This window comes from Larus michahellis, chromosome 15 (genome assembly GCF_964199755.1).
Source record: "Larus michahellis chromosome 15, bLarMic1.1, whole genome shotgun sequence".
Classification (NCBI taxonomy): domain Eukaryota; kingdom Metazoa; phylum Chordata; class Aves; order Charadriiformes; family Laridae; genus Larus; species Larus michahellis.
The window spans coordinates 11,664,892-11,685,189 of NC_133910.1; the positions used below are offsets into that span (position 1 = coordinate 11,664,892).

At 56.2% G+C, this 20,298-nt stretch overlaps 1 protein-coding gene across 6 annotated transcripts; it reads left to right on the top strand.

Moving 5' to 3' along the window:
• The first annotated feature begins 593 nt into the window (after positions 1–593).
• On the top strand, positions 594–19,346 carry EGFL7 (EGF like domain multiple 7). Of its 6 annotated transcripts, XM_074608331.1 has the most exons (11): positions 594–759; positions 5,484–5,552; positions 6,023–6,236; positions 10,871–11,056; positions 12,783–12,905; positions 13,120–13,232; positions 13,957–14,052; positions 15,453–15,617; positions 16,441–16,505; positions 16,858–17,020; positions 19,064–19,346. In XM_074608331.1, exons 4-11 carry the CDS (start codon positions 10,977–10,979, stop codon positions 19,084–19,086), a joined length of 828 nt encoding a protein of 275 aa, XP_074464432.1. In that variant the 5' UTR covers positions 594–759; positions 5,484–5,552; positions 6,023–6,236; positions 10,871–10,976; the 3' UTR covers positions 19,087–19,346. The 6 variants fall into 6 exon arrangements, with proteins under 6 accessions (XP_074464432.1, XP_074464431.1, XP_074464427.1 ...); XM_074608330.1 differs by lacking the exon at positions 6,023–6,236; XM_074608326.1 differs by lacking the exon at positions 6,023–6,236 and having other exon boundaries at positions 619–759; positions 16,858–19,346.
• The last annotated feature ends 952 nt before the right edge of the window (positions 19,347–20,298 follow it).

The following is a 20,298-nucleotide window of genomic DNA, read 5'->3' on the forward strand; positions in this document are numbered from 1 at the left end:
CACAGACTGACTGACCACTGCATTGTAACCCAAATTTCAGGGGGGTCGCAAATACCCCAGGACATGCCCCACTGGCGCCTAATGCCAACATGGCCCCCTCTTGAGAAGATGGCTGCTGGCCCCGCCATGCTTGGCAGGGGCTGGGAGAGAGGCCCTGGTGCTGTGGGGGTCCCCATTGGCCCCCCACCCACCCCTTCTGAGGTGGAATGATGGGTGGCTGTGGTGGGGGCTGCCGAAACATCCCCCATGCCAGCAAGGCAGGAGGGGGGGGGGCAGCAGCCATCTTAGGCCTGGTGTGAGGTGCAGGCAGGGAGCCCAGCTGGGTGGCCCTCTCCCTCCCTGTGTCCCCAGGGAGGCATGGCTGCCTCCCCTCCATTTCGGCACACCGTGGCTATCCCCAGTGGGCACGGTGTGGGGGTGCCGCCCCGCGGCCCCTCTCCCCCTCCGGGCGCGGGTCGGCCGTGTTTGTTCTCCTCGTGGCGCCCGTTATCAGCGCACAACACACACAGGAAGTCCTGTCTGGGATTGTCCATCCCCGGCCTGATTTATACAGGAAGAAAAGCATAAAAAGCCGCCCTTCCACCTCAGCAGCCACCTCCTGCCTGTGCGTGGCCGGCGGCCGGCCATGCTGGGGGCGCAAGGCGGGTGTCCAGGCCGGCTGGAGCCAGGGCGGCCAGGCAGGGATGGCCGCCGGGAGCCATGGTGGAGCGCAGCGGCGGGGCTGCTCCTGGCACGGCAGGGGACAGCAGGGCACCTCAGGTACCGTACGAGCCCATGGCTGTCACCGCGGTGGGGATGAGGTGGACGGGACGGGATGGGGAGCTGGCGCTGGGGGGGCAGCGGGAGTGTGTCCTTGCCAGGCCAGACCCCACGGGCTCCAGGGTGGGCTTTTGTACCACCCCAGGAGGTGACGATGGCGGGAGCCTCAGGGGCTGGTAGAACACAGCGCTGGCAAAGGGCTGCCTGAGCAAAGGAGGTTTCAAAGCATCCTTCGGCTGCTCCCAGCGAGGCTGGCTCCGCTGTCAGCCACGCACGTGCTGAGCCGAGGAGCGTCTCCAGCGCTGCCTTGCTCGGAGCACAGCCCAGCCAGCAGCACTATTATTTTTAATTCACCCCACTGGCACTCAGGCTGTTTTTCAGGAGGGGAGAACTCAGAGGGTAAATTTTACCTCCTGCGCATGTAGAGGAAGGCTGCGAACACTTGCACAAATACCTGCGAGACACTTGGAAATTCTTAGCGAGCCTCTTTTCTTTCTGTAACTCATTCTCTTTCTCCACCCGCCTGCTCTCTGAACACCTCCGGCACCATGCCATGCTGTTCATCCTTCCATCTGTGCTCCCCCGGCTGCCCTCCTTTATGGTGCAGCTGCGAGCGAGCGGCACCACCGCGATTCTTGGTGAATCTGATTTGATATGGCACCGCGGCAGAGTTGGGCTCCCAGATGCAGGCAGGACACAGGCAGGACAGGGCTGCAGGCAGGGATCGTCCCTGCTCTCCCGCAGCCCTGCGGCTCGCACTGGCTGACGGCCGAGCCTGCAGCGTGCCCGTGTTTGCATGCCAGGAGTTCAGCAAAGCCTCTCGCATTTATAACCGTGGAGCTGGGTGATTTGCGTGCTATCTGCTTTCAGCTACCTGCAGACGTGTGGGTCCTGCTGTCCTAATCTGTGGCATTGCACAGTGCAGGCAGGAAGCTTTCAGTGAAGGACCTGGGGTTTTTGGGGATAAAAGGCTGGCTGTGGATAGGAGCAGCTGGGATACCCAGGCACCGGCTGGCTGGGCAGGAATATGGAGCAGGACCACGCCAGTGAACGGCTCTCAGTTGAAATAACCTTTTTCCCGGGGTCTAACATTCACGGAATCAATTTGCTGGGCAGAGAATCAAACATAAAAAGAAATAACAAGGCTTGCTCAGTGATAAAATTAATTTAAAAGCAGATTGGGCAGCTCTGCCACCACTTGGGAAGCTGTGCAAGACAGAAGCCCAGATGCAGTGGCTGGACTTTGGGCCTCCTCGAAAATCCGCCTCTCCTCCGGGCAGCAGCAGAAAACACTGAGTCTGCTCTGGCAGGTTTGGAATGTTATTCCCTGTGATCCCGCATTCATTCTGCTGATTGAGTTAGTCCCCCTCTATGCTGTTGAACTACCAGCTCTGCACAAGTTTCCCTAGAGGTAAGGAAGAGAAATTGAATCTGGGCTGCAAGCTCATTTGAGCCATTTCCCAGACTCTACTGCTGCAGATGGGGCTGGCTCTGGGGAGACAGATTTACAAACTGCAACAAATTAGAGTAAACGAACCTGACTCACAGTCGCACCAGCAGCAGAAGGGCATGGTGAAACACAAGGGAAGATTTAACTTGAGGTTTCTCTGTCTCTCAGACAGGGAAAGAAAAGGAAAGGGTCTCTGCAAACAGAAGAGGATGATCAGAAATGTAATTTCACTCTCTGTCCTGTCTCCCAAAGTGAACGCTTGGATTCCCGTCCTGCCCGTAGCCTGGGAGGTGACTGCAGAGAGGAACTCCGCTTAGGGCAGGTTTATGGAGCTGGAGACTTCCTCCGGCTAGAGAAGGATAACCAGAGCAAAAACCAGTCTTGCGCAAAATGCTCTCTCCTGAGCTGCTCACTGGGCTGGCCGGGAGGAAGGGACCGAGCTGTGCACGCAACTCACAGCTGTTCCCACCGCACTTCCCGTGCGCTCCTCGGGGAGCGACTCACTGGGAAAACGCAGAGGGGAATGGCAGGGTGGGGGCGATTCCCTGCTGACTAATACCACTTTTTCCAGGGAAATTTCACAGAAAGACGCGAAATTCAGTTTATTCTTGGGTGAGATGAATCATTTCCCAGCTTTTGCGCAGCAGCATTACTGCCTGCTCTAAATGTAAATAAGAACTCATCTGTGTGCACATAAGGGAAAATAAACCTGGCTGCGGGATGTTGTCCTGTTCACACGTTTGTTTTTGCACAGGTACAGCTGGGCTGCTGTATGTCTCTGTGGTCGCTTTAAGTTATTACATACCGGTCCTGAGGCGATTAATGCTTGTGAAGTCCTTAGGCAAAAAAAAAATATCACTTTGTGGGAATCAGATCTCGGTCATAATATGCATAGCACTGGGCAACTGGTGACGACAGACCAAGAGCTATGGGCCAAGTACTTTTCTTGGTTTGACCTGCTTTGATCCCACTGACATCAATGGACTCCTCTAGATTTCCACTGAGATAACTGGTCTGCAGCTGACGCAACCGGGAACAATATGGGACATAATAGAATAGTGGGAGGTCGTTTTCCTTACAGAGCTCTGCAGAACAGGGGCTGCTCCAAAGCCTGAACTTAAGTGTAAAGTTTACAAACAGCCGTATGAAAAGCCTGAGCAGAAGAGTTTGTCCTAAAACAGGAAAAGCCATTCCCTCTTTCTTCAGAAGCACCAAAAATTCCTATGGCTTTAGCAAGCGCTTCCAGTTCTGTACAAGACCCCTGCAGAGGCCAGCGAGAGCCCATTGTACACAGCAGGTACGGGGTCAGCCGTGGCTTGTAGTAGCTGAAAAGTTTTGCATCTGTATGTGTGTCACTCTTCTGTCTGTCTCCCCATCCATCTGCCTCCATCTGCCACCTCAGCACCTCTGGCCCCAGCCTGGGGAAGTGCTCGTGTGCTTGGGCACGTCCCATTTACCGTGATGGGCTGTAAGCACCCCTCTCTTAAGAGAGGGCTCCTGATGTGGGACCTTAGCGCTCATCTCCTATTAATTCTCCTCTGTTAATCATTCCTTTTTCATGCCTGCAGAGCCATAGCAAAATTGAGTCCTTCCACCCCAGCCCCTCTGAGCTCACCTACCGTACAGGCGGCTGGCTGGAAGCCCAGCCCGCCCCTCCAGCCCTCATCCACCACGGATGCTCTCAGGGTGATGCTGGATCTGGTGCTGCTGCCAGGGCGAGTGTGTTGTGCTTGGCAGGTCTGCGGGACGGGCTCTAGAAATGGGGAGGTGGGTAAAAATCTCACCTTTGCTGCCAGCCCAGTGCTCAGCCCGGGATCTGCTCTGGGCCAGCACTCAGCGTGCCTCCGTAGCTCATACTGGTGATAAAACCAGTGGGAGCTGAGGAGATTTGGGCATTGTTATAACTAAGAGAGTGATTGAACAGAAACATTTCTTTCTTGGCCTGGAGACAGGCATTAATATTAGATGTCGTGGGAGTACGCTTCTAGCGTGCGCAAGGGAGAAAGCTTTGGAGAAAACATGTAAAACACTGGTGCAGGGAGGACTTCAAATTCAGACAGACTTGCAGTCAGGAGCCAAAATCCTGCTCATCACGCCGATATTAACAGAGCCAACAGATCTGATCTTCCCCCACTCTGAACTGGCATCACTCCCCTGCTTTCAATGGAACTCTGCCAGGCAGTGTCTTGGGGGATTTCCTCCCAGCGTACTGAATATTAGCATGTAAGACACCGAACCCTCCCTAAGAGTGGAGGATTAAATGCTGTTTTAATGGTTATATGCAGTTCTTAAGCAGCTGACATGGGTATTTGCTTGAGCAAAGATTTGGCCGAGTAAGTGGAACTGAAAAGCAAACATTTTGCAGTTAAAATACTCACAGAATTTTAAAATGTGGCAGAGCGCTTCGGGACTAATTGTCTGATGGCTGAGAAGGCTCTAATGGACTCCCTGAATGGCGGTGTGCTTCGTCCTGTGCTGGGTGTCATTGTCCCACAAGGAGCTGAGCGCTGCGTGGGACGCTGGGTGCCAGCAAGTCCATCCCCTTTCTCACCACCAGGTTTACCTTTGGTTGCCTGGGCAATCTGTGCCCTTAAATGAGCATGTGTACGTACTGAAGATGGTAAAATACAGTGTTGCGGCACAGCAGATGAGATCACACGTCAGTGTAAGGAAACTTGGATACACCTAGGAGAGTGTCAGCAGGAGCAGGGCACTTTTGTCTCTCGGGTTCTTGGAAAATCCCATCCCTGGGCCCTGGGAATCCTGCTGGAGGGGATGGTTCGGGGTTCAGTGAAGCCCTGTTGCGGCGTCAGGTGGAACCAGAGCTTCTGCTCTGCTCCGCCCTTGCTCATATCCCTGCCTGCTCAGCCCCAAAGGGTGCCAAGGCACCGTGGCTCTGCCTGGCCTTTCCCACCAGGGTCACAGCAAGGTGACCTACACCGCAAGCTCCTGTGAGTGAGGGGAGGACCAGGACCTATAGGATGCTCCTAAAGCCCCCTCTGTGCAGCCTGTGCTGCCCAGGAGGGAAGGGACGGGTGCTCTACCTCTGGTATCAGGGTGCCCAGCGAGGCTTTGGGGTGTGAGCTCAGTGCCAATGCCTGACACAGGCACTCTGTGGCCACGGTCCGGCGTTCATCCTCCACCCCACTCTGCAAGAACCTTTGGGAGTATCCAAGGAACCCCACACCAGGTCCGTCATGGGCAAGGGCTGGATCACTGATCTCTGCCTGCATGACAAGGGGAGCGTAACAGCGGGCTTTTTCTGTTCTGACAGTAAGAAACCAAGATGTTCCATAAGGAAAGGATCCCTGCCCAGGACAAATGACGGAGCACCACAGATAAGGTGAGTTTCTCGGCCGTGAAATTAGATCCTGTGCTTTCAGTATGGTCTGATGTAGAAGCTTTCAATTGGCTTCCAAATGCATTTTGCAATTATTTGGGAAGTCGAGTATCAGGCTCTGTTCATCTCCCCCATGCACCAGAAAAAAACAATAACACTCTCTGCATAATGAGATAATTACTGTCCCTTCGAGGCTCTTGGGAAAAGTTGCCTGTGCTTCGTGCTTATGAGATTAAGTGAGCTGGAATCATTCCCCAGAGGCTGGCTGGATCCAGGCAGAGCGAGCAAACCTGTTTGTGCCATGTGAGATGCTGTGTAACGTGGAGCTGCGCTTCCACCAGCATCGGCTAGCCTTGCCCTTACTGCTGGGAGGGATCCCGTCTCCCACGCGCTCGGTCCGCCCCGGCAATGCAGCTCCATCCTTACCGGCACATCCCAGAGCTGATTCCCCTCTGCTCTGCTCCCTTCCCCAGGGGAGGATCTCACCAAAGCAGTTTATGCTCCTTTTACACGGGCCCACCCGAGAGCCCTACGCCAGCAGATCTTGCACCCATCAGCTTCCCTGGAGGGCGCAGCGCGACCCGAGACAGCTCCAGTTCAATCAGCAGCCTCAGCGTATCCATGAGGAAACACAGGGGACGGGCCAGTGATCTCAGTTGCTCTTTTGGAGCCATTATTGTTTAACTGGTAAATATTTCCTTTAAATGCCTACATGCTTTTAAAAAAAAAAAAAAATTGCAAAGCTTAATGGGAACAAATATTCCCAGGGGGTTGTATCCTGCCTTTCATTTGTACATCAGACCCCTGCGATCTTTAAGGCTGGTTCTGTGCATGGGCAGGCGCCTAAGTCATTTGAAAAACAATAAGCCTCTGTGCTCTAATTTTCCCGAGAAAAATGTAGACAAAACAAGTGGCAGTTTGGCACAAACCAAACTGCAGAATTTGCTTCGATAAATAACTGGGCGTTTAACCCGAGAAGCCTGCAGGCAGCTGGGGGATCGGCCTGCCCAATCTGTCCTGGGGCAGGTGTTGGGAAGCCAGCGGAGCTGTGCCTTGCGTGGGTCCATGTATGGAATTCGGGAATCTCCATGGCTACGGGGGGTGTCCAAGGAATCCCTTAAGCATCCTTTAGGGCTTGCTGGAAACCAGCCTCCCTGTCCTGGCAGTTCTGGATGACTTTGCTGTTGTAATGAGCTCGGAGGGATTAACGGGGCACGGTGGGAGGCTAAGGACCCGTGTTAGGTCTCTAACCTAGGGAAAAATGATGTCTCCTTTTATAATTAGATGTCCTCTTGGGCAGTGCAGAACCAGCTACAGTATTTTTTAGCAAAGAGAAATAAATTTGCCCTGGCCATTGCACTGGTGATGGACCATTTCACCTGGGAGTCTGAACACCCCTGGGTGAGGGGCTGGGGGTTATGCTGGGCTTTCCCTCTCTTACCATTAATCCCTGGGCTGTGGAGGGGGTCAGGGACCTTGTGCCCCTGTAGAGTGGGGCATGCAGACACGGGCTGGTGAGGCTGCGGGGCTCAGCCTGCCGTAGAGAGTCTGCAGGTAAGGCTCCAGATCAATCCAGGGCAGGGATCCTGCAGAGGGGCCAGCGCGGCAGGGACAACATGTGGGGCACAATGCCCAGCATGTCCTCCTGCTCTGGACTGGGCTTCTCCGTGGGTCCTGCCCTGTCCCTGCACGTCCCCCGGGGAGCCGGGGCACCTCAGCTGGGGCGCGGGGGCAGGTGGCGGCCGGCGGGGGCCGGCGGGGCGGGGGCAGGCGGAGGCTCCCCGGGCCCCGGCGCTTCCCCCCGGCCGGGAGGCTCCGCTTTCCTCCCCGCCGGGAGCTCATTGGGCCGGGGCGGAGGGACCGGCTCGGGCCGGGGGAGGAAATGCGCGGGGGGCCGCGGCGCGGCGGCGACTCCGCGGCTCCGCAACCGCCGCCGCCACCGGTGAGTCCCGGCGGGCGCCGCCCGGGGGGGCTCGGCACGGCCTGGGGGGGCCGCGGCCGCATCCTCCGGCGGGGAGGGACGGGGGGGAGCGGGGAGCGGGGGCCGTTCCGCGGAGCGGGACTCCCTGCCGCAGCGGGAGCGCCCGGGGGTCCCGGCAGGGCTGGGGGGGTGGGCGGCCCGGGAGGTGCCCCGGAGGCTTCTTCGCCTGCCCCGGGGGGTGGAAAGCCCGGGGGAGCGGGGCTCGGCCTGCTGCGGGCCGGGGTGAGCATCCCTGCGCCGGGTGCCGCGGTACCCGTGTCCCCGCAGCCTGTTCCGTCATACCCGTGTCCCCGCAGCCCGCTCCGCGGTACCCGTGTCCCCGCCGCCCGCTCCGTTGATACCCGCGTCCCTGCGCCCTGCTGCGCGCTGCCGTACCCCTGCAGCCGGCTCCGCGGTGCCTGCATCCCCGCAGCCCACTCCGCGGTGTCCCCGTCCCTGCGCCCTGCTCTGCGGTGTCCCTGTCCCAGTGCCCTGCTCCGTCCTGCCCGCATCCCTGTGCCCGCGCTCCGCGGTGCCTGCATGGCAGCCTGCGCAGAGAACAGCTGGAGGTGTTTGTAAGGGGAAAATCCATCTCCCTGCTGCTGATGCTGACCCCCTCCAAGAGGGTTTGGCTCTGAGGGCACAGACCAGGTCTGGTGCGCAGTCGGGAGCTGCAGTGTCACCTGCAGAACCAGGCCAGGCTGTTTGAAAAAGTGCAGCTGTTGTGTTCTTGTGAGGGGAATTTCATCCTCTTGAGGGACCAGATTCTCTTGCACCACTATCCTGACAAACTCCGATTCCTCCTACTGCCATCAGCTGGAGTTTTAGCCTTGGTTCCATGGGCAGAACTGGCCAAAGCACGGATCACCCATGCGGTGGGATGTGTTTTCCCGCTGGTTGCTGAGGTGGGTTAGGCAAAGGGAGACTTAGGAGCATTACAGGAACATTTCTGGCTGGCGGGAGAGGGACCCCCAGACTTACAGGAGCACATGGCCCGCCGAGGAGACTTTGCTGCGCCGTGAAACAGAAGAAGCTCAGATGCACCCACATGGTTTCACTTGCCAGACCATGGACCTTCACCTTTTCATCTGAGAGACTAGAAAGGCAGTGATAAAAAAAAAATATTTTTTTTTCTTAATCATGAAAGGATTTTCCTTAAGTTATGTGCTTTAAAAGTTGTGTATGAGAACAGGTAGCGGCAACAGGTTGGAGCATCTTCAGTGGCTTTAAAGAGGCTGATTTTCATAAACTCATGAAAAAGACAAATATAGACTATAATATTTTCCCTTTTGAAACTTTTTCTGGTATGAAGCAATCATAATTTTATGACCCAGAGGGATACTCTGACCACTTGAGGTAGGGCAACGCTGCTCCATTTCAAAGAGAAAAAAACAAACCATCTATATTTTAGGCTCGTGCCCTGCGTTTCTTGCCTTCCCCGCAGGGAAAGCTCCCATGGCAGTCACGGGAATCCTGTGGGAGGATGGAGATGGTTGGCAGAGTTTGACTTACAGACTTCTGGAGAAGCACCGCTAGTCTGGGGATCTGTGATTGTGAGGAAAATATGTGTCCCAGTATAGCCCTGGGAAAAGCTGGCTAGCTGAGCGGTGGGGAGTTAGTACGTCTCTGTATGCTGGTGTCCCTGGGACGTCTCCAGGAGGACTAGGGAAAAAGAAGGTTTCTTCACTATTTTTTTAAAACTTCCCTGCAGGTCAACCAAGATTTGATTTCCTGTTGGTGGAGATACCATATATTAATCATTAGAAGATGAAATTTATTGCTACGTTTGGAGGAGGATAGAGGACTACAGGCTTTATATCACCAAAATCCCCCTTACATCCTCAAAGCTGAGCTTGTACGGAGGTTAAAATGTGCCCGGGCATCTGCAGTTCCCTGCTGGGCTGCAGCTCCATGGGAATAGCTCGTATGGCTGTAGGAGCAGGGTGGGCACGTTGCCATCCCTCCCTGTCCTGGAGCCAGACCCTCAGCTTCCGCAGTACCGCTGAATTCAGGGACTGAATGAGGTCCTGATGGTGTTCTGTAGCGATACAGTCGCTGTGCTGTGACACAACCCCTGCCTGTTGCTCAGCTCATGGACCGAGCTGCGTCCCCGGCTGGGTGAGGAGGGAAGGGGCTGCCCAGCCAGCTGTCCGCCTCTGTCACTGCATGGAAACATGCACAAGGTGTTCGATATTAAGGGGCAGGAAGGCACCAGGCTGGTTGTCCCTCAAGCCAGGACGCTGGTTTATCTCCAGATGTGGGTCTGCATCTCTCTGTGCCTCAGTTTCTTCACCTGCACAAAGGAAAAGATGATACTGAGCGCCTTGGAGAAGGGCTTTGAGACCTGCAGGGTCTATAGATCTGGGATGGTTATGCCAGTTATCCTCAACAGCTTGTGTCGGAGTCAGGAGTTGTCCTGAAGGAGTTTGGGGATGAACCTGCAATCCCCCATCCCACATCACCTGTGGATTTTAGAAAGTTTATTTGCAGCTCACTGTATTTGCAGTTTCGGAAGGAGGTTTCATTTTGTTTTGCCTCTTATAAAGCCACTCCTTTCTCAAGGTTTAATCAGAAAGACTGATTCTTTCTTTAATTGGCATAGATTTAAGGTGGGTTTCTTAATTTCTTCCTCCTTTAACTGCTGCCATCCGGAGGCCAACTGTTTTGTTTAAATTAGATATTGTTATTGACCTTCTTCAGCCTTGTTTCATATTTGTCCCGTGATAGAAAATCAAAGCCTCTTTATTCATGACTCGGTTAGTTCTGACTCCACAGATGGTACATATGGCCCTTACAGCACTTTTCCCTGGCAAGAACTTGTATTTTAAAGAGAAGAAGATCAGATTTCAGCATGTTATGTGGTGGGAAAACGCAGCTTTACAATGCCGTATGGATTAAGAAATTACGGGCCATTGTTTTGCCCTCTCTCTCAGGAGCGGGCACTGTATTTCATGCAATACAGGTCCCTTCCCTGCCACTCGACAAGCGACCGTGTGGCCCCTGGTGCCACGAGAGCATCTCCTGTGTGCCAGGCCAGGCGTCCCCCTGGGGTAAATCACTGCCACACCAGTGACTTGAGTGGGACAAAGTGGGTTTGCTCCCGCAGGAGCTCCCTCCTTGCAAGGGGTTCACGGGTCCCTCGTGTCCCCTCTTCCCCTGTGTTTTGGCTTGTCACACTGCTCTCTTGCCAGCAAGTGTGCTCCTGCCCCAGCCCCTTTGCTGCCCTTGGAGGGTCTGTGCACACTCGGTGCCACCCCTCTGACCCCGGGAGATGTGGCCATCCCTGTCCCCATGGCTCTGTCAGTTGTCACCAGCTGGGGGTGGACATCACATGCTCACAGTGCTCTTCTCTGGATTGCAGGACTCCCCGCTGAAGGGCGAGACATGCGGTAGGAGCCAGCGCTTCCCACCAAAGAGCGAGACTTGGTCGTGCCGCACAGCCCAGGGCGCCGCAGGAGAGACGGGACATGCACCGCACCGGCTGCCTCCTCTCGGGACTCCTCCTCATCCTCACTGTGACCAACACGGATGGCTTTGCCCGGGCAGGGTAAGCCCCTTTTTGTCTGCTTTTTGTCCAGGCGTGCCCATCTGCACATCATGGCGAGGCACATCCTCTCTGGGTGATGAAGAGCCCCGCTCAGCCAGCCGGCTGCATCTGCGTGGGCAGTTCGCCGGACTGGCGAGGAGGTGGGAAAAGACTCAGCTGAGTCCTCCTGGGGCAGCCAGGGCTTGGTAGCCCTTTGCTGGTGCTTGTTTCCTTTGTCACTGAAGCGAAAAAACCTCTCAGAGAAAACGCCCTGGCTCCGTTTAGCTCCATGCAGGGGACACAAAGACACTCTGGGCTTTTTGTCTGGGAGAGTCAAAAGCTAAACAGGCCCTGAACTCTTTGTCAATTATTATTGTCTCTTTCAAGCACATCCTTGCACAAAAATAGGGGCGCAATCTTGCTATCGTGCCAATCAAACTGTGCAAATGAGCCATCAAAGGAGGATGCAGCCTCCCAGCCCTGAGAGGAGGCACCGTCCAGGGAACACAGGCATGGAGAGCCCCGGTGGGTTGTTGCCCACCATGCCCTGTGCTCCCTGGGCTGCTGTGGTGGCTGTGGTCACGGTCCTGCAAGCCCGAGAATGGCAGGTCCAGCAATTCCCCTTCCCTTTCCGGGAAATGGGGGTGACACGGCGCCCTGGATCCCAGCACAGCCTGGGCAGGCACAGCTCAGCTCCTGCTGGGTCCAGAAGCCCAGAGCTCGGTGCCCCAGTTTCTTCCCCAGCCAAAAGCAGCTCGAGCTCAAGGCCCACCCCCCCAGATACAGCTCACATTTTCTACAAAGTTTGTTTTTACATCGAAATACTCTCCTCTAGTGTTAAACCTTTTGCATTCTGCTTGTGACTAAAACCACAGGCTGAATTCCTCGCTCGCACGCACAGGCTGCAGCTATAGCTTTATTCTAAATTTTGCAAAGCAAACAATTGCCATTTAAAAATTACTTCTTCTATAGCATTAATCAGTGAGGCTGAGAGGAGTTTTCTGGAGTTAATGGAAGCCATCTGATGACCATGCTAATTCCCAGGCTTTTTATTCTAGTTTCTAATTGGGCTGGGAGGCTGAGACAAGTAGGCGAGTTCCTCAGTGGGACTGACCTGCTTGGGCTGGAAAATGTTGAAAAAAACCAAAAGAATCTTTAACCCAGACCACTTTGGCTGTTGACCTTGGGAAAGTTTTTGACTAGATCGCAGTTATCTTAGGAAGACTGGAGGGCGACTTTCGTCTGGCCTCTACCTTTTTGTGGTGAGCCTGACCCTTCCTGTGGAATCATTAATTTCCTGGTGACAGGGGCATCCGTTTCAGGAGTGCAAAAGTCTCAGAAAGGAAAAATCCATGCAGAAAGTGAGGGATTGCAAGGAAAGGGAGGCGATGGATGGAAGGAGAACTGCTTTGAGTAAATACCCCCTAAATCTGGGCCCTGGCTGCTCTCCCAGGATGGAGGGACTGTGCCGGGGTGAGTGTACAAGGACATGTCAGTGCCTTCGCGCAGGGGATGGGGAGGAAGAGCCCATCCAGCCCTCAGTGCTCAAGCTCTGTGTCGCTGCCCCAAAACAGCTTGAAGTAGCCTCCCAGGTCACTCCGGCAATTAGCCACTGCCATTTAAATAGCCCTCTGTAGAGAGGGACTGTCAGGCCACGTCTTGAGCTGGTGTAAATCGGTGGAGCCCCTTTGCCCCGAAGTGGCGGGTTGTTTTTTAGCCGGTGTCTGACCTGCTCCTCTCTCTGCAGCCGCAGAGTCTGTGCCGCGGCACCGGAGAACCAGGCGGCCACCTACACCGAGTCCCACGTCCAGCCCGTCTACCAGCCCTACCTCACCACCTGCCAGGGCCACCGCCTCTGCAGCACCTACAGGTGAGGGCATCTGCCTGCACCATCGACCCGGGCCCTCAGAGGGAGCCGGATCCATCCCAGCGAGGCAGCCACCCGTGGGGGCTGTGAAAAGGGGGAGTCCTGCCGTGATCCGTGGGGAAGGGGCCCCCAGGTCTGACCCACTGGTATGGGAGCGGGATGGGGGGCTTGAGGTGGGTTCTCAATCACCCGGCTGAGCTCCATCTTTGTGTTGCAGGACCATCTACAGGGTTGCCTACCGGCAGGCATACAGGCAGCTGCCCCAGCCCGCGGCCTCGTGCTGTCCCGGCTGGAGCAGGGCTAACAGCCACGCGCTCAGCTGCAACAGAGGTAAGAGGCTGCTGTGCCAGCGCTCTCCTCCTCCGGACCCCACGGGCCGCGTACCTCAGGTCCCTGGATGAGGCGCTGGCAGCCAGCTCTCTCATTTACCGGCACGCTGTCTGTCTGGCGGGTTCTCCCTGTAGGAAAGCATTTAAATTTTCAGCATCCCAACCAAATGTAGTTCAATTTCTGATTAATTCCCAGCCTTTCCCTGCAGCCTCGCAGGCCTTTGTCCTTTGGGATCGCTTATTAACTTTATAGTTACCAGAGGATAAATTAAACAAGTCCTTTCCATATAAATCAGCAGTAATGGAAGAGAAATGCTTTCAGGAGGCAATTGTGATGTACAGCAGAAAACAAACACAAAACATCAGCAGCTGGTCTGTCCCCAGATGAGCTCTGAGTGTGGCACCAGGGGCTTCCCAGGGTCTACTGCTGCCCGTTGTCCCTCCTCCCTGCCGGCTGTGCTGGCTGCAGGCACCTGCACCTCTTTCCAGGCTGCAAAACCAAGGTCCTGCTCATCCCACCCATCCTTTGCCCTGTGCATCCCAGCCAGCTTAACCCCACTGCTCCGGGGCTGGGGCAGAGCATCGCGGCCCGGGGCTGGTGCCTGGGTGTGTTTTGTGATGTGTGTGTGCTCTGTGTGTGTGTCCACGCATCTACAGTGGCAGGGGAGGGAGCTGGGGACCCCCAGAGCTGCCCGGTGATGCTGTGCTTGTGTTTGGTCCTGCAGCTCTCTGCTGGGTGCCATGCCAGAACGGCGGGACCTGCGCCTTCCCCGGCAGATGCGCCTGCCCACCCGGCTGGACGGGGCGAGCCTGCCAGACAGGTACCAGCCGCGCTGCTCCCCTCCGGGCTCCAGAGCTTCTCTGGGGAGCAGCGGGGCTGCCATGGGGCTCTGCCCACAGACCAGCCTCTTGGTGGGGGACGGGGACCGGCACCGTGGCTCCTCACCAAGCCTTGGCACGTTCCTGGTGCTACTCAGACCACAGAAGGGAACCAGTGCGTTCCCCTCCAGACACATCCATGCACACCAACATGTTTTGCTCCAGGGCAGTGATGCCTGATGGTCTGGCCAGGAAAGGACGGGAAGTTCGGCTCCCAGGGGAGCTCTGACCTCCCTTTGGCTGTCTTGGTGCTCCCAGCCCTGGCATCCACGTTTTCTCTCCGCTGCTGCGCCACTGGGTCGGCGCGAGCAGAGGCTCTGCCTATCTCTGCAGCCAGCAAAAGGCTTTCTGCACAGCAGCCATTCCACTCGGGGAGTTAGCCGGAGATTTTGTATCTCCCAAGTTTTGTAAACTCTTGCTGTAAACTAAGACGCCCGTTTACTCAGAGACTCAATCTGTAAACCAAAAATATCTGGGGGTGGAGGGAAAGCCTGGCCATCTCCAGGCACTGAGCTCCTCCCCGGCATGAGAGCAGCCTGGTGCTCCTCTCCAGAGTGCAGGGAGGTCAGGCAGTGTGGAGGGCAGCAGTGCTCCGCAGACCCTGGCACACCGGCGTGGTGCAAACCCCTGCCACCGCGTTCCCCGGCTTTCTGCCCTCCTGTAAGGCAGGGAGGAGCGCGTGGCATTGACCCACGCTGGGCCAGGCAGGGCTGAGCCCATCGCTGACAGCTCCAGCTCCAGCGCAGGGGGGGAAAAGGATTTTCCCACTGCCTAAAACAGATTCGCCCGGGCGTGGGAAGCGGTTCAGCTCATTTTGCTTTGTGGGAACAGCTTTAATAACTCCCCCGTGTGAGGAGAGGTTACTGGGTTTTGTACACACTTGAAAGGCTGATAGCTCCTCGCCACGGCTGGCTGGAACCAAAACCCCGGCCGTAAATCCAGGATGAGAGCCGAGCGCTGCCTGCGCCCGCCCGGCCAGAGCTGGGACATTTCTGACCACAGCTTTTGTTTCTGGCTCTTTTGTGGGGGGAGTGGGCGGAGGGGAGGAGGCTCGATCCCCCTCGGGGTTAGCCCAGGTTTACTCCAGCCGGGTGCAAGAGGGAAGGCTGTCCCGGGCGCTGGTGCATCTTGTGCTCACGCCCCGCAGTGCTGACAGCACCCAGAGCTGTGCCCAAACGCCGGCTCCATCTGGGGTCCCATCGCATCCCCCCGTGTGAGCCCGTGTGGCTCTAGCGGGGGTAGCAGAACCCTGGCTTGCAGGGCTGAGCGGTCCGTGCCCCTTGCCCCCGGTGAGCATCTCCTCACCTCCCCTGTCCTCACTGAGCCGTACCTGTGGTTTCAGACGTGGATGAATGTGCCGGCCAGAGCCACGGGTGCCATCAGCTCTGCATCAACACGGCCGGGAGCTACCGCTGTACCTGCTGGGACGGCTTCACCCTCGCTGCCGATGACAAGGCGTGCCAGCCCCTGGTGCCAGACCCTGGGCCAGAAACCATCAGCCAAGCAGGTAACCTGTCCCACGCTGCAGGACAGCCCTGGCTGCTCGGGGCCTTTGATGAAAGCTGGGACTAACACTCAGCATCGCAGGGTGGCTGGAGCAGGACTGGCAAGAGACAGGAGAGGGGACAACAGCCAGCACGCCTCACCTTTATTCCCAGTGACCTGGGACTCCCTCTGCCAGCCAAACAACCTCCCTGTGCACAAATCCAGCCACTGCTCCATCTGCGAGGGTGACAGAGCCCATCCGTGGCGCGTGGTGGCCGGGATGCAGCTGTTCTCTCCATCATTGTCCTTGCCGCAGGGCAAGTCTGGAGCCACGAGGAGCGGTGGGCGCTGCTGGTGACGGTCCATTATTACTTTTGGTACGCGCTGTGACACTTCAAACTCGTACCGTGAGTAATAATGCGCTGTGGCCAGCACGGGCATCACGCGTGAAACGCCTGGAAGAGCCTTTATCCCCTGTCCTGGGCCCTCAGCAGGGACGAACCTTTGTGCTTGCCATGGGACAGGGCAGACCCGGGTGCTAATTAATATGACAACATGGGCACAAGGCTTCACCAGACATCTTATCCTTGAAGCATCACTCCATTGCCTGAAAAATTCCCCGCTTTGTTGCAGGTACTCCAGTAGCAGGATTAGATGCCAGTACTTGCAGCAGGCATTGGATCCGATCGATGCTCCGGGGGCTGGTCCCAGTGTGGCTGACCCTGGGGGCTCACTAGGAGGGGAGTGGAAAGCAGCAGAGCTTGGCCTGAGCCCTGCAGCAATGTCTCTCCCCACCTCGGGCAATGGGCTTTTACTAACTGACCTTTTCTTGGTCACTTTTTCAGGTCCCCCCAGTGAAATGAAGGAAGAAATGAAAGACCTGAAGAGCAGAGTGGAAGCGCTGGAGCAGGTGAGCTGACAGCACACACCTCCTCCCTGCCCTCCCTGCCCTGCCGCGGCTCGAGGCCCCGCTCAGCCAGCTCCCACCCCAGGCTGTTTGCAGCCAGGGTTTTCCTCTGCCCGGGCTCTATTTTTAACATCCTGCTGGCCTCATGCCACAGCAATCCCAGCTGTGCTCCACGCTGCCGGCAGCACCCGCGCAGCAGCTCTTCCAGCCCGGCGGTCCTTTGAACACAACCAAAGCCCCTCGAGCGGGCCAGTGTGCCACCCCGGTGCGGTGCACCCCAGCAGGCAGCACGCTACGTCCCGCTGGGTGGTCCTTGTGGCTGGGGAGGGCTTCATGGCTCCCCGTCTCCCTGTAGAAACTCCATTTGGTGCTGGCCCCCTTCCACAACCTCATGCCATCTGCGCCGGAGGACGTCGGCGCAGACCCCATCAGCCGGCTGTCCCACTCCCTCCAGCAACTGGACAGAATCGACTCCCTGAGCGAGCAGATCTCCTTCCTCGAGGAGCGGCTGGAGACGTGTAAGTGCCTGGACAAGGCAGGGTTGAAGTATTTCACTCCACTCACACTGGCCATGGTGAGCAGATGCGGGCCAGCGAGATCAGTAACACATATGCCACTATTAATCTATATCTCCCTCAAGCTCATCAGCCTGTAATTAATAAAAGATGAACACAAACAGCCCATTAGCTTCATTTCAAAGCTGTTTCTATGGCTGCACCATCTGACTGTCCTTGTAGTAGCCAAAAATCGTAAGATTGGCCCGTGGAAACGTGGCTCTGGGGCAGAAGCAGAGGGAGCCCACTGAGCAGTGGGGTATGTCTGGCCATCAGTACCCTCACCAGCTCTGTTCCCTTCCTGCACCGTTATAACTTAGTCCTTAGAAAAGAAACCTCAACTGTTAGGAAATTAACAGTCCGAAGAGTCAATCAGGAAAGTTTAGGGAGCGTGCAGAGGCTGGCGGATTTACGAGCCTGGGAAGTTTTAGGCATTTCTTTTTGAAGTCTACAGACCAACCAGTTCTCTGCCAGGCAGCGGACCAGAGAGGGTTCCCAAGTAGCAAACTCTGAAGTAGAGACACTGGTGGGAGCTGTTGTGTGTGAAATGACCATAGGCGGGGGGGGGTCCTGCCTGGTGTGCTCCCCCACAGCACCGCAGAGTGGGGCAGCACCCCCTCGGGTCCCTGAAGTGGGTGCAACGCTCTCCCTGGGGCATGTGGCTTGACTCAGGGTAGAGCACAAACTGTAGGAACTCTGTGTTGATAGCCAGCTCTTTGCAGCTCATTTTCCCATTAAATAATCCCAGTGAAACGCCCAGAAACTAGGCACGGCCGGGCCGTTTTTCAGGTGCTGGTGTGCAGCAGCAGCCTGGCGCTCATGGGTGCTTGGAAAGACTTAAGGGGAAACTGTGTTTCAGGGCATATCCAGTCCCAGTTCACTGCTTGCAGTAATGGCTTAGATATAAAAGACTTCAAAGGACTTGTTTGAAGACTAAGTAGCTGCAAATAGACACTTAGAAAACATCTCAGAAAGGGGTAATCATCAGAACCACTGAGCGTTCAGGCAGACAGGGTTTCCTAGTATTGCCCTGCACATATTATTAGTGACAGGAATGTGATCTGTATCACAAGGTAACATGGATTTATTCCAAGGGATGACTCCAAAGTCCTGAACTTTACTTCTGCCAAGCCTGTTCGGGCAAACAAAACTTGTTTTTGTCTCTCTCGTGGTCTCGGGAGTCCATGGAGGACGCAAGTCTGTCCTTTCATACCCCAGCAGCACTGGGGCTTGCAGGGCATCCCACGGAGACTTAAGTAGCCATCCGCTTTCTGCACCTTGCAAAGCATTTCACAACTGAATACAAAGGTACAACCGCACCCTCCAATTATCTGCCTTGTGGGGATGTGTGTAAGGACTAAAAATCATTTTCTCTTCCTTAAACACCAGTGAAGGCACAAGATCAGACCTCTGTACGCCCTGTTTCAGCCCAAGTCTGAATTACCCCCGGCTCAGCACAGGCTGGTGACCACGTGTTGATGCTCGACTGTGACACTTACACCCCGTTAGTGGCCAAACAGACCCCCAGCTGCATGCAGCTGTGCCGCAGCCACCCCGCACGGTCCCTTCCCCAGCCCACGGAGCTCCCCAGACACTGGGGACTTTGGTGACCAGCAGCGCCTGTGTCCGATTACTGTCACACACAGAGCCACCCGCTGTGTCTGCAGTGGGACGGGCTGGTCCCAGCCTCCCATCCTGGAGCAGCCAGTGTTACTGTCACTGGCTTTCCCACTTCCTCGGGACACTTTGCGCAGGACTTCCCAGGCCCAGCTGAGGCTGTTGAGGATTACGGCATGCCGGGGAGGAGAGCGACGCTCCCAAGTGTGTCAGGACAGAGCCAGCCTAGGGGTGTTCGGCAAAGGGAAAGCAGCAAGTGTGGGTGACATTTGCAGAGGCTGAGGGCAACCTCATCCTTCTTGGGGAAAGAGATGAACCAAACCCAGAACCCAGGCTAACAACATTGCTAGATTTTTTTTTGTGTTTTTTTTTGTTTTTCTATCTTTTCAGGTTCCTGCAAGAATGATCTCTAGCGGGACACCCGAGGAATGGGAGCAAGCCGAGTGCATCCATAGCTCTTACCTCACTGTCCAGCCCCAGGGTGAGGATGAAGCCACATCACCTACAGGGAGGCACAGGGTAGCAGGAGAAGGCTGGTTTCCCATCAGCATCTCCATTTTCTCTTCCAACTCACCTTATCAAAGGTCACACAGTTACTTTCAAACTGGACTCCGAGCCCTCAGCATCTCACCCCCTTCCTGCTGGAGTGGCAGAAAATAAATGCCTTACCTCATGCTGTTAGTGCCTGTCTGGCTGTGCCAGAGAGACTGGCTGTACGCGAAGCCGTGTGGTGCTTAGCTTTGCCTGGCTTTTGCTTGGCATTACCCTGGGACATCATCTCCCAGAGGAGCACAGAGCTGGCCCAGGCAGGACAGCTGTCCCCATGCTCCCCTTACCTGCTCCCACCCAAAGAAAGTGCAGGCAAGTCCTGCATTTGGAGGACTATGGCCAAAAATAACCTGTGGCAGAAGGGGCAGCCCCAAGGCAAGCGTCACAGCAGGGGATGGGTGCAACTGGTCCCTGCAAAGGTACTGCGCTGGCTGGGTACAGGGAGCGGGTGCCCATCCCTGCAGCTTCTGTTCTGCTCTCAGGGACCGACCTCCCTCCACCAGCGCTGGAGGTGGGCTGGTGCCTCTCTGCTTCTCAGCACAGCAACTGCAGCAGCTTGCTCTGAAATTACCTGTTCCTGCTGACAGTTCTCTGCACCATTCCCGGGCCCTACAGAGCAGTAACAAGGACAAAGCTTATACACAGACCTGAAGGTGCAGAGAGTCTGTTTTTACTTGCTTTAAATAGAAAACCTTTCCCTGTGACACTCGCACCAACAGCACGGAGCAGACCTGTGTCACTCTAGTGCCAACAGGGTGAGGCCAAGGAGGGAGGGACAGTCCTCTGCATGCCCGGATTGGGGAGGGAGGCCTGGCACACCCACGTGTTGACACTGGCAGGATCACCAGCTGTCAGGGCAGCCAGCGTCTCCCAGACCTGACCGCTGCTGCACTGTCAGCCCGCAGCACACATGCCTGCCTCCCCCCCCAGCAGTGTTTGCTCAAGCCTAAGGACACTGGTACAGCAGAGCAGACGTGACCGACCTGGTACGACGCTTTCCTACTTGCCTAGAGCAGAGCCACAGGAGGAACCGCTTGCCACATGGGCAACAGGGTGCTGCAGGGGCTGTACCAAAA